The 12,440-nt window shown below is 34.5% G+C and overlaps 1 protein-coding gene across 4 annotated transcripts in view; it reads left to right on the plus strand.

The window, feature by feature from the left end:
- The window catches only part of LOC106070028 (uncharacterized), a 146,280-nt gene that overhangs the window by 42,224 nt on the left and 91,616 nt on the right, over positions 1 to 12,440 (plus strand). For 3 of the 4 annotated variants that reach the window (XM_056036181.1, XM_056036194.1, XM_056036186.1), the window contains exons 41-52: positions 227 to 440; positions 760 to 892; positions 1,595 to 1,888; positions 2,565 to 2,719; positions 3,152 to 3,302; positions 3,660 to 4,084; positions 4,374 to 4,524; positions 5,239 to 5,690; positions 6,065 to 6,212; positions 6,691 to 6,919; positions 7,791 to 8,010; positions 8,400 to 8,538. In XM_056036181.1, coding sequence (XP_055892156.1) covers positions 227 to 440; positions 760 to 892; positions 1,595 to 1,888; positions 2,565 to 2,719; positions 3,152 to 3,302; positions 3,660 to 4,084; positions 4,374 to 4,524; positions 5,239 to 5,690; positions 6,065 to 6,212; positions 6,691 to 6,919; positions 7,791 to 8,010; positions 8,400 to 8,538 — 2,711 coding nt within the window. Of the gene's footprint in view, positions 1 to 226; positions 441 to 513; positions 519 to 759; positions 893 to 1,594; positions 1,889 to 2,564; positions 2,720 to 3,151; positions 3,303 to 3,659; positions 4,085 to 4,373; positions 4,525 to 5,238; positions 5,691 to 6,064; positions 6,213 to 6,690; positions 6,920 to 7,790; positions 8,011 to 8,399; positions 8,539 to 12,440 lie in introns of those variants that run through there. The other variant, XM_056036204.1, reaches the window with a different exon arrangement.

The raw sequence follows: 12,440 nt of genomic DNA on the forward strand, positions 1-12,440 counted from the left end.
ATGATTGCCCTTTTTAAGCATTGTAAAAGTGAGGTTTGAGTATCACACACTCTTTAATTAGTAACATAATCTTGCAAAGAAGTTTCAATATAAAATATGATCTATTAATAAAAATATGTCTAGTTCAATGCATGAAACACTTTGTAGTCATTTTTAGAGTCCTGTTTTTATTCCTTAATTTTTGTATGAAGTATTTAAATGTGTAATATATGACTTGTATTCTCAGGTTATCATAGCGAGATATGTTCAGATTGTCCCACTCACCTGGGCACCCAGTGGTCCTGGCCTTAGACTAAATTATATTGGATGTTATTCCACTTCATCACCTACACCTAGACCACCCTTGACTACTGCTCAACCAACAATTCCAACTGGAAGTGTAGTTGATGTGACAACGAAAAGTCCACCTATCATCACACCTTATGTACCACCAGAGCCTTGTAAGTCTATCACCACACCTCATGCATTACCTGAGACTTGTAAGTCTATCGCTACATCTCATGTACTACCTGAGCCTTTTAAGCTTTTTAAACAAATTGCCACAGTCATACACCAAATCTCTTCTGATGAATCATACTGAATGTTACAATATTACTCTATAAAATATTTGTTTGATTATATTTTTCATCTTCATTAGAATAACATTTTTGAAAAATAAAATGATGTTTATAATTTCTAAAAATATAAAAACTTAAACTTTTTTAATGATATAAAATAATATAATAGCCAGATCTTCTTGGTTGTTTTGTTTCAAAATAGTGTGTACCAAACAAATGGGGCTAGAGAATGAAAAAATAATAGAAGACAGTCAAATTACTGCATCATCCAGTATAGCCAACCATGGACCTGAAATGGCCAGGCTCTACACTTCCAGCGGTGCATGGATACCTTCGTATGTACAACTCTTTTAGTGATGAATGTGACTAGATCATTAAGCATAGTTAGTAAGATGAGACTGCTTTTCTGATAGTATTAGTCTACCACCTTAGTATGGCATGCCTGATTCTTTACTAGGAAAGAGAATAAAAGTATAATCAGTTACAATAGGGCACTTGATATCAAGGCAATTAAAAGTGTAATAGAGTCACAAGCTACATGATAAAGATCATCACATTTACATAGCATTGAAGTATTTGCTTCTCTTGCTCTGTTAACTTCAAAGAGTAACCTAGTTTTTGATTTAATGTTGGCAACTCAGTATTTATAGAACACCTGTCAAATAACAAATACTATAATTGTGAATTTTTTTTTTTTTTAATTATTATAGCTTTTATATAGCGCTACTTTCATGCTTATAGCATGCTCAGAGCGCTTTTGGTCCAATCTGATTTGTGGACCGGTGGGGGGGAGGGGGTATCTAGGAGTTGGTTTTCCGTGCTGCCTTTAGGCGCTCAGTAAACACAACTCTGCCCGAGTCGGGTGTCGAACCTCGAGCCCCTTCTAGGTAGCCAAGCCAAGCCAAGTTCAAGCGCACTTGGCCTCTCGACCACGCTTCTGAATGCAGAAACTTTTAAGATAAATAAAAAATGTTGTTAACACTATTTAATCTAAATCTTTTCAAATAAAGTAGGCCTACTCAAATTGTAAATTGCAGGAACAATGATGAGGCACCTTACATACAAGTGAACTTTAAGGAGCAAAAGTTTTTGTCAGGAGTTGTAACACAAGGTCAAGGTCTGGAAGAGAAATGGGTGACTGAATATCAAATCTCATACAGCAGTAATGGTGTTGATTTTTACCCATATTCCCAAAAACAAGATGGTGTGGCCACAACCTATTCTGCTAATTCTGACAGCAACTCTCCAGTGACTAATATGTTTGTGCATAACATCATTGCTCAATACATTCGTATTATACCAGTTGGCAGCCATATGGGCTTTGCTTTAAGGTGAGTAGGGGGAATGTTTTGCAACATGGAATGATATTTACATTTCTATCATGGTCTTTAATTCAGGTAGAACATCCAACCATTATTGACATTAACACCAAAGCATTCACATGTTTCAGTGTGTGGAGCACTCAGACCTGCATTCACATTTCCACTTTTCTGACTTCATGGGAAAGCCCCAAACTGTTTGTTGTAGCAGAAACTTTATCACTTTGAATTTCAATTATTTTAATATTTCTTATCTTGTATAACAAGCATTACAACCAAAAATAATGATTAATTAGGAATTTAAGTGATTTGTAACAGACTCAATATATTTAGATTAAGAAATGAGACTAACTTTTTGTTTTAACTTAGCTATAAAATATGATTTAGATTTGTCACCTACAAGTATTTTAAGCTATAAAATATGATATAGATTTGTCACCTACAAGTATTTTAAGCTATAAAATATGATTTAGATTTGTCACCTACAAGTATTTTAAGCTATAAAATATGATTTAGATTTGTCACCTACAAGTATTTTAAGCTATAAAATATGATTTAGATTTGTCACCTAGAAAAAGGCTTCTGATATTTCAAGACTTAAAAATAGATTTAACATAGGAATTAACATTATTTAATGGAAGTGATCTATACACAAGACTAGCATTTAGTATATATAAATAATCCACAGATTTGATATTCTTGGTTGCAACCCATCAATGGAGAATGTACTTCTTACAACCTTACATCCTCCCATTGCTACCACAGCAACAACAACGTTAGAGCCACCAATCACTCTACCTGGCCAAACACAGCCAACTACTCTGGTGCCAACTCCACTGACTGGTATGCTACTTGACTTTGCAGATAATGCAATTATTTTAAAGTCCATTTAAGCTATTTGAAGAAATATAAAGCACAATAATATATAATAAAATTTTAAAAATATTTCCAATATTTATATGTGAAACAACTTGTCTTTATGTAAAGGAGTGAGGGTAATACTCTTGTCAAATCAAAGAATGGAAGGAATGGGATTCGCTTATGTTATTTTGTAGATATTCTCTAATACTACATTTAAGGCATGAATAACTTGGGCCTTGAGATGTATTGTCTGCATTTGCTCTGAATTTCTTGGCTTGTGTATGAAGGAAGGACTCTTATTGAGCTTTATTAACTAAAAATTTTCTTTATTTAAAAATATTGATGAAAATTATTTGCTTTGAGTAGAGACTGAACTTAAGAAATATTTTTCTATACTCTTTTGTTTCTTTTCAGTTTGTCAGATTCCTATGGGACTAACCAATCATTACATAGTATCAGATTACCAAATGACTTCTTCATCCAACCTCGACCTTCAACATACTGCTTCAGATGGAAGACTTTACAACATTAAGACAGAGACTTCTGGAGGTTCCTGGATTCCTGGGTAAACTTTAGTTAGAAATCTTGATAACCATTGTTTTTGTTTTTTGAAACAAAGAAGTACTTAGCAGTGACCTGAGGTTAAAAACATCAGGAGTTTAATTCTTAATGGAGTCAAGTATTGATGCTATTTTGGATTTTACAGCATTCCGCATTCCTGACATCAACCAGTTTGTAAGTGCTCTTGATATTTGCAGAACTCAGGGTAAAATTGGTGCTGACCACTTATTCAACTAATTTATTTCATTTAAAAAAAAGGAATTTTATTTTTACCTGTCCATTATACCTCTAGGTATTGGAATTAATTTGACTTCTTATAAACCGACAAAAATTTTAATTGCACACATAATTTTTATTTTAGATCAAATTCACAGCAGTGGATAACTGTCAACTTTAATGAGCCAAAACTTCTGTCAGGAGTGGTTACACAGGGCAGTCCTGATTCATCTCGCTGGGTGAAAACATTCTACATCTACTTTAGTCTCAATGGCATCGACTTCAAGCCATACACATTGTACCCAGGCGACCAGACACCTTACCTATTCAATGGCAACAATGACAACACTACACCTGTTCGAAACCTACTAAATCGTGATATAGTTGCTCAGTACATAAAGATTGTTCCAGTTGAAGGAGCCCCAAGTGGAATAGGTCTGAGATTTGATGTTCTGGGATGCAATCCATCTTTAGAGCCTCCAAGATTAACTCCTCCTCCACTGGTCACTGGACCTACACCCACGCCTGGAACTGGGCCAACACCTCTCCCAACTATAACTCCTAAATTTGGTAAGAATCAGGTTCACAATGTTTATTTGTTAATGCATTAAAATTTTTTTTGTTTTGGTTGCTTGTTTGTTTAGATGTGTTTTGTTAAATGATATTATCAAAAATTTGCTCAATAAATGTATATGAAATTATTTTAAATGCTTTTTCAGTGATTTTATTATAATTTTTAAATGTTGATATTTATATTTGAAATGAATTTCAAAAACATATACTTTTAATTTTTATTTTTTTTAAAACTAGAATCTGCAGTTTATTATATTTAACTAACATCTCTTTTATATCTTCCTAGTGTGTGACCTTTCTATGGGCTTAACCAATCCTCTCATCATAAGTAATAACCAGTTGTCAGCCTCAAGCTCTCTAGATGGCTATCATGGACCTTCTCGTGCGAGATTGTATTTATATAGCAATGGACTCTATACAGGTGGATGGTCTCCTCGGTAAATATCCAAACTTATCTTTTGATATAAGCAGCAACTTTTTTTTCTGCTTAAAAAAACTCATTCGTTAAAATAAGATACTGTAAGGGCATAATTAGATAATGTACTGTGTAAAAATCTCGTATTTTAATAATTGTGACCTCCCTTCAAATCAATGAAAGAATATTTGATAGCACTTAGAGAGCAAGTGAAAGCACTTTGATTTGAAATGGCTTGCTTGTTAAATAAGTTGATAAAATACCTACTTTTGTTTTTCAACAAGGAACTCTATTGATTTATTTATTTGGAGAACTCTGTACTAAAATGTTAGAGGACAGACTTCAAATTTGTATTAAATGTTGGTCAGACTGAAATAAAATGTTGTACAGACTCTAAATCTATGGGCCTACTTCTAACTCTATACTAAAATGTTGACCACATAGGATTCAGGAGTGAGACATTCTTAAAAAGAAAAAGTGGACCACAAAATTTCTATACAAAAAACATCATGGAAGATTTAAAAAATTATATACTACTTAAATTTAGAATTTAAAAACACACTTAACAAGAATTTATTTTAATACATATTACATTTTTTTAAAAATTTAACTATAAAGAAGATGATTCTAATGTCCCAATGTCTAAAGGGCCTCACAATCGTTTAGCCAAAAAGTTATTAACATTTCTCAGTCCTTCACCAATTTCATTATTTTTGTTTTTGTTAATACTTTTCAGACCAACTGACCCATCTCCTTACATTCAAGTGGACCTTCTGTCCACCTATGAGATTTCTGGAGTGACCACTCAAGGAAGTGCTGACCAACCATCCTGGGTCACCAAGTACACAGTGTACTACAGTGATGATGACATCTACTTCATGCCTGTGAAAGACAACTCCAACAATCCAATTGTCTTTAGTGGCAACACTGACCAGTACTCTCCAGTATCCAACTACTTCCCACAGGTGATAGAAGCAAGATATATTCAAATTCGTCCTGTGGAATCCCATAACTCCATCTCCTTGAGGTTTAACCTTCTTGGCTGCAATACCCCAGTGCCAACAGCACCAACACCTCACATCACTTACACATCTCAACCAACACTTGGGATTAAAACCACTGCTACTCCACCTACTGGTCATTTAACAAACACTCCAACTGTTCCAGTTTCTTTCCAGCCTCCTCCAGGTAAGAATTGTTCAAATTTTTCTGTAAAAAATTAAAACTTTAACTTGTTCTCAAAGAAAGACACATTAATATTTTTTTACTATAAAAACTTACCGCCATTTAAAAAAAAATGTTTTTTTTTTATATTAGTATTTTCTGGTCTCATCATATACAAATAAAGTTTTGAAAAAGTGTTAAGTTATTGATTAAAGCAACTATTTTAGATTGTAACGTGGTTTTAATATTCTGAGACATAAACCATAATTTAAGTATTTAAAACAAAAAGTTACTGTGCAATCAGTTGTGTGTTGTACAGCAACTATTTTACACATAATAAATGTTGTCTTTTTGAAAAGTAAAATGTGTTAATGGTTTCAAAAATTTTATAATGACAGAACTACATTTGCTTTGCAACATTCCAATGAATGTTGATCGTCCATCCATGATAACAAGCAGCCAACTCACATCTTCAAGCCAGTTGAATTTACAGACTTCAGCAGCTAATGGACGATTAGAAAATAGCTTGTCTTCCTGGGTACCCAGGTATTTATTGAGCATCTTTATTCTAATTGGAAGGTTTCTTTTTCCATTTATTTTTTAATGAGAAAATACTTTTAATTAAACTAAGTAGTAAATCCTCAATACATAAAATATATTTTAAAATATAAATAGAACCAGCATAACTTAAAAACTTAAAATTAAGGATAACATAGTATCTACAATTTTACCAAAACAGTGTTTGATCATTTTATTTGTTTCTATGCCAGGTATGGTTAAACAAGTAAATACTTTGTAGGTTTTAAAATATTATTTGGTTATTGTAAGGCTATTAAGCTTCATTAATTTTTCTAGCTATTTGTTGTCTTGCTTTTATAGAGGCAAATGGGAGTCATCCATTGGGCTGTGAATTTATTCAAAAATTTAATAATTGATCTGGGCTCTATTAGATTAGATTTGATGGATCATTTTATTTATTATTTTAAAAAGTATCATAATTATATCTATAAATGTACTTGCGCAGCATGTATGACAACTTCCCTTGGCACCAAGTGGATTTCAAGACACCTCAGAATCTCTCTGGTGTTATCACTCAGGGAAGTCCAGATAGTGAAAGATGGGTGTCTTCTTTTACAGTCAGCACTAGTATGGATGGCCTGACATTCTTCCCTGTGCAGAATCAAGATGGCCATGATATTGTTTTCAGTGGAAACCAAGATAAAAACACTTTGAAGAGAAACTATTTCCCACATGTAAGCAGTGGAATCATCTTCATAAAGACTGTATTCCTGTTTGTAATAAAGATCAAAAGTAGTGATTCTTTTTGATAATATTAATTTTTTATAAACTATTTAATTTTTATTTTTGTTTTCATTCAGTAATATGGAGGTGCTGTGGCTGAGTTCTAAAGGGCTTAGCTTCTGAACCAAGGGGTCCTGGGATCAAATCCTGGTGAAGACTGGGATTTTTAATTTTTTGATGTTGAGGGCACCTCTCAGTCCACCCATCTCTAATGGACACCAAACATTAGTTGGAGAAAAATAAAGGCGGTTGGTCATTGTGCTAGCCACATGACACCCTCATTAACCATGAGCCATAGAAAAAGATGATCTTTACATCATCTGTACCATAGATTGCAAGGTCTGATAGGGGAACTTTACTCAATATATAAAATATGTGAAAATTTTATTTCATTTTTCTTTTGGCCTTGCATCATTGTGTTCACTCATCAATGCATTGAGAACATCTTTGGAGTTTGAGTTAAAGTTTTGTGTTTACTCTAATAGTGCCTGCCAATATTATTTAGGTGCCAAATTTATGCTCATAAGATATTCAATCCTAATTTAGGTGTAGATTAGACAAACAATGGCTCTATTTTGACTTTCTCTCTCAATAGAACAGTGGGACACTACATAGAAAAGTATCAGGAATAGTTGGCAATTAAGCTGAAATGTAAATAAAAATGTGAAACTAAGCTTTACATATGTTTAAACATAAAAATTACCAGGGTATAAATTTTCAGAACATCTGAAATTAGCAGGTTTTCAGAAACAATTTAAAATTAGTTCTCCTAATAATAATGTTTTGCTAATACTTTTATTTGCTTTTTTTTTTTCTTTCTAGATAATTGTTGCTCGCTTTGTGCGCATCCAGCCACTCTCTTGGGCACCTAATGGACCAGGTCTCAGGCTCAACTACATTGGCTGCTTCTCTTCTCTTGTCCCAACAGAAAGGCCTCCACTAGAGACTCTGACTACCCAGACACCACCAGTGGTTGTTGGACCAACAACAGTTACACCCACTCCTCCACCACTGATCACACCCACTTCTTATGGAGTTCCGAGTATGTAGACAATGTTTAAACTATTTTTATAAATGTAAAGTTGCTTACTTCTATAAGGTTTTATTAAAGATCAATTAAAGGTTGAGCACTAGAATATGGTTTACTATAAACTCGCCATATAAGCAGACCTGGATACCTCTCTTGAATTAATATCTTATGTACACTAGCTTGTAGATACTAAATAAAACTTATCATTCACATTTGTAGCATTGAAATCTACTGATTTCTAAAACTAGAATATCTATTTTCCTTCATATTTAGTGTGTTTTTAATGACTTATTTTACAAATATTGCCAAAGTAATGCATGAGCAATGAATGTAAACAGATATTAAACATAAAACACAAAAAAGTTTTTTAATGTCTAGTAAAATTTTCCTTTCTTCTTCAGTCTGTACCAAGAGCATGGGCTTGCAGGATCAAAGAATTGTCGATGATCAGCAGTTGTCAGCAACCTCTAGTGACAGAAACCATGAACCTAAATATGCTAGACTGTCAGAATATGATTATCAAAGTTCTTGGATACCCGGGTAAGCTTTATTCACTTTTTTTTTCTCCTGTTTATATTTAATGAATTTAAGTGTTAAACAATATAGAATAACAAAATTTTTTTTTAGTAAGATGTCAAGTTGTGTATATCTCCTACATTGCAATCAAAAGTAAACAATACTAAAATAGCGTACATTTATTTAAGAGCTAAACCATCCACTAAAGCCATTAGACAGGTATATGTTTCACTTTAAAATAAATAGTGATCCCTATTTCTAGGACAATTCAATTTTATATTTTTGATGATTAGGTACTAACACTGGTGTCAGAATTGAAGATGCATTAAGAAATTTGAAACTTTTTAGCTGTACAATTAATCATTGAAAAAACAATCTGTGGCTTACTATTACATTATTGTAACACAATATTATTGATTCATCTTAAGCAGAGCATTAAGAAGAAAAATAAAAGAGATTGCAACAGTTTTAACGATCTAAATTAAAAGCATGCTTCTTTGATCTATTTTATAATATTTGCAAATATTAAGAAGCAATATGTAATAGAAATTGAGAACTTTGTATTTGTTATTTGATTGTTATTTGAAATACTTCTTTGGAGAAGAGGAACTAAGTACACCATCAAAAACTACTATTGCCCACCATCATCAACAGCAGAAATAGACATACAACTACCACACTACACAAGGACAATAATAGCTGGCGACTTCAATGCACACACACCTTCCCTAGGCTACCCACACTACAACAAGCGTGGCAAAGAAATAGAGGATGTAACAAATGCCTCTAACCTACAACTTCTGCAAAACAAAACTTCACCTCCAACTTTCCTCCACAGAGCACACAACACAACTAGCAGACCTGACCTAACTTTTATCTCAACAGACATTACCGACTCTTCTAAAATAACAGTACTTGAAGACATAGGTAGTGACCACAGGCCTATACTCCTCAATATTGGAACGGCAGGTAGATACCAATCCAGCAAAACAACTAGATGGAACTATAAAAGAGCTAACTGGGCAGCTTTTTCACAAGAAACAGACACAAGACTATCAAGCATAATGGAGACAGATGTCAACTCAACCTACACAACTATAGTCTCCAACATCTTACAAGCAGCAAAAAAACACATCCATCGAGGCCAAGTTAAGAAATACAAACCTTTTTGGACACCTAAATTAGATAAATTAGTAAAAGAAAGAAACATGGCCAGGAAGACTATAGAAAAAAAACCTACTAGAGAGAACAAGACAACATACAACAAATTGACAGGGCTTATAAGATACAAAATTAAAACAGAAAAAAAGAAAAAGTGGACCACAACATGCAAACAACTAGATCTAAACAAGGATGCTCGAAAGGCCTGGACCCTTCTGCACCGGCTAGCAGGAAAGAAACAAATAACAAACCCCCAACCTATAAAAGGCACTGACGACATAATAACAGAAAACCTTAAAAAGGCTGAAACCTTCAATAAATATTTTGCCAGCATTAACAAGTCAAAGCCAAGAAAACAACTGGACCAGGCCTTTAGTAATATCTTAAAGAAAGAAGAAAAAGCTCCAACAGTCAACTGTCAGATCTTTGACACTCCCTTCACTCTACATGAGCTCAATACTGCCCTAAAAAGCCTCAAGTCAAGAAAATCCCCTGGACCCGATAAAATAACAAATGAAATGATCTGGGGACTAGGACCACAGGCCCAAAACTGTATACTTAACTTTATCAACCATACATGGAAAACTGGAGACATACCACAGGAATGGAGAACCGCAAACATAATACCCATTTTAAAGAAAAATAAACCACCTGGAGACCCAAAAAGTTATAGGCTAATATCTCTAACATCCAACATTGGCAAAATGGCAGAAAAAATGATCAATAACCGACTTTATTGCTGGCTAGAAAGTACTAGCTCACTCCACAATGCACAAGCTGGCTTCAGGAAAGCAAGTAGAACAGAAGACCACCTCTTTCGTTTTATCCAGGACACAGTAGAAGGGTTTCATAAAAACAAGCACACTACAGCAGTATTTATAGATTTGCAGCAAGCCTATGATAGAGTGTGGAGAAAAGGTCTATTTTTGAAGATGAAAAAAATGGGCATCCATGGAAAAATGTACAGCTGGATCAGGGCATTCCTAAAAAACAGAACTATCCAAACCCGATTTGAAGGTGCCATCTCTAGTAAAAAAAGTTTGGAAGAAGGACTACCACAAGGTTCAGCCCTTAACTGCACTCTCTTTCTAATCTTCATGAATGACCTCCCGGACCTCATTTCGGTCAATAAGGCACTTTATGCAGACAACCTTTTAATTTGGACTACAGAGAAATATCCAGTGCTGACTAGATCCAAATTAAATAGAGCCCTCACAACTATCTCCACATATTCAAAATTATGGAAAATGGAAATAAACAAAGAAAAGTCAGTTTATTCAATCTTTAGCCACAGCAACAAAACAGCAAAAAGAAACTACATCCTAAAAATAGACTCACAGCCAATAAATAAAGAAGAAAATCCAACATATCTTGGTGTAAAACTAGACCAAAACACTTTATGGCAGATTTAAAAGAAAAAGTATCACAAAGATTAAACATAATAAAACACCTAGCAGGAACATCCTGGGGAGCTGAAAAGAAAACCTTAAGACAGTTATACACTGGATACGCCAGATCTGTAATGGATAACTGTCTCTCTATACAAGTAGCTGCCAACAAAACCTATCAATCATCATTAGATACAATCCAAAACCAAGCCTTGTGGCTAATTAGTGGAGGTATGAGAACTACTCCCACAGCAGGCTGTGAAATAGACTCCAATATTGAACCTCTTAAGTTAAGGCGCAACAGAGCAGCATTAGAAGCTATTGAGAGATACAGAAGGTTGGAGGACGATCATCCAAATAAATTACTAACACAGAGAAATAGGAAAAACAACCAAAAAAAGCAAAGGACTCTGATCCAACTTACTGACGAACTAGCCCTAAAACACCACCTACCCAATAACAGAGAAAAAATTACCAGATTTTATAACATTACACCCGGACTAAACTACAAACAACCAACCACCAAAACACATTTACTAAATAACACCTAAACAAAAGAATCAAATCCACTGGAGCTCAAAGTAGGCACGCTTGAAACAATTGAAAGCTATCAAAAAACAGCTATCCATATTTATACAGACGGATTGGCTTTCAAAGCCACCATCAATGCTGATCTTGGTGCCTTCCTGGTCTTCCCTAAAAATAAACACTTTGAGATAAGCGCACCCTGTGGCAATTACTGCTCAAACTTCCAAGCCAAAATTGAGGCAATTACCATAGCACTACAGACAGTGGAAAACAAATTATATGAAGGAGTGCAACCACCATCAGATATTGTTGTCTTTACAGACTCCAAATCTACTCTGCAAGCACTTAACAGCAGCACCTCAAACAGCCCAAGAGAGTTGACAACACTCATTGTGATAATCCATCAGATGATATCAAAATTAAATATCAATATCACACTACAGTGGATCCCTGGACACATTGGCATCATGGGAAATGAAAAGGCAGATAAGCTATCAAAGGCAGGTTCATCTATGGAACAACCAGATAGACCTGTTAACTACCTCACCCTAAGGTCAATGTTAGTCAACAATCACAAAGAGGAGTGGCTCAACCAATGGGCATCAGGAAACACAGGCAGAGCCATGTACAAATAAATGACTACGCCTAACAAACTGGACAGTATTAACTTTCTCCCCCGCAAAGAACAATCTACAATCTTCCAACTAAGAACAGGACACACAGCACTATTAAATTACCACCTGAACAAAATAAACTCCACACAACTCCCCCTTTGCAGACACTGCGCCCACCCCTTTGAAACCGTAAACCATTTCCTCTTTGAATGCCCCTCCCTAATCCACCTTAGGC

Source organism: Biomphalaria glabrata, chromosome 1 (genome assembly GCF_947242115.1).
Source record: "Biomphalaria glabrata chromosome 1, xgBioGlab47.1, whole genome shotgun sequence".
Lineage (NCBI taxonomy): Eukaryota > Metazoa > Mollusca > Gastropoda > Planorbidae > Biomphalaria > Biomphalaria glabrata.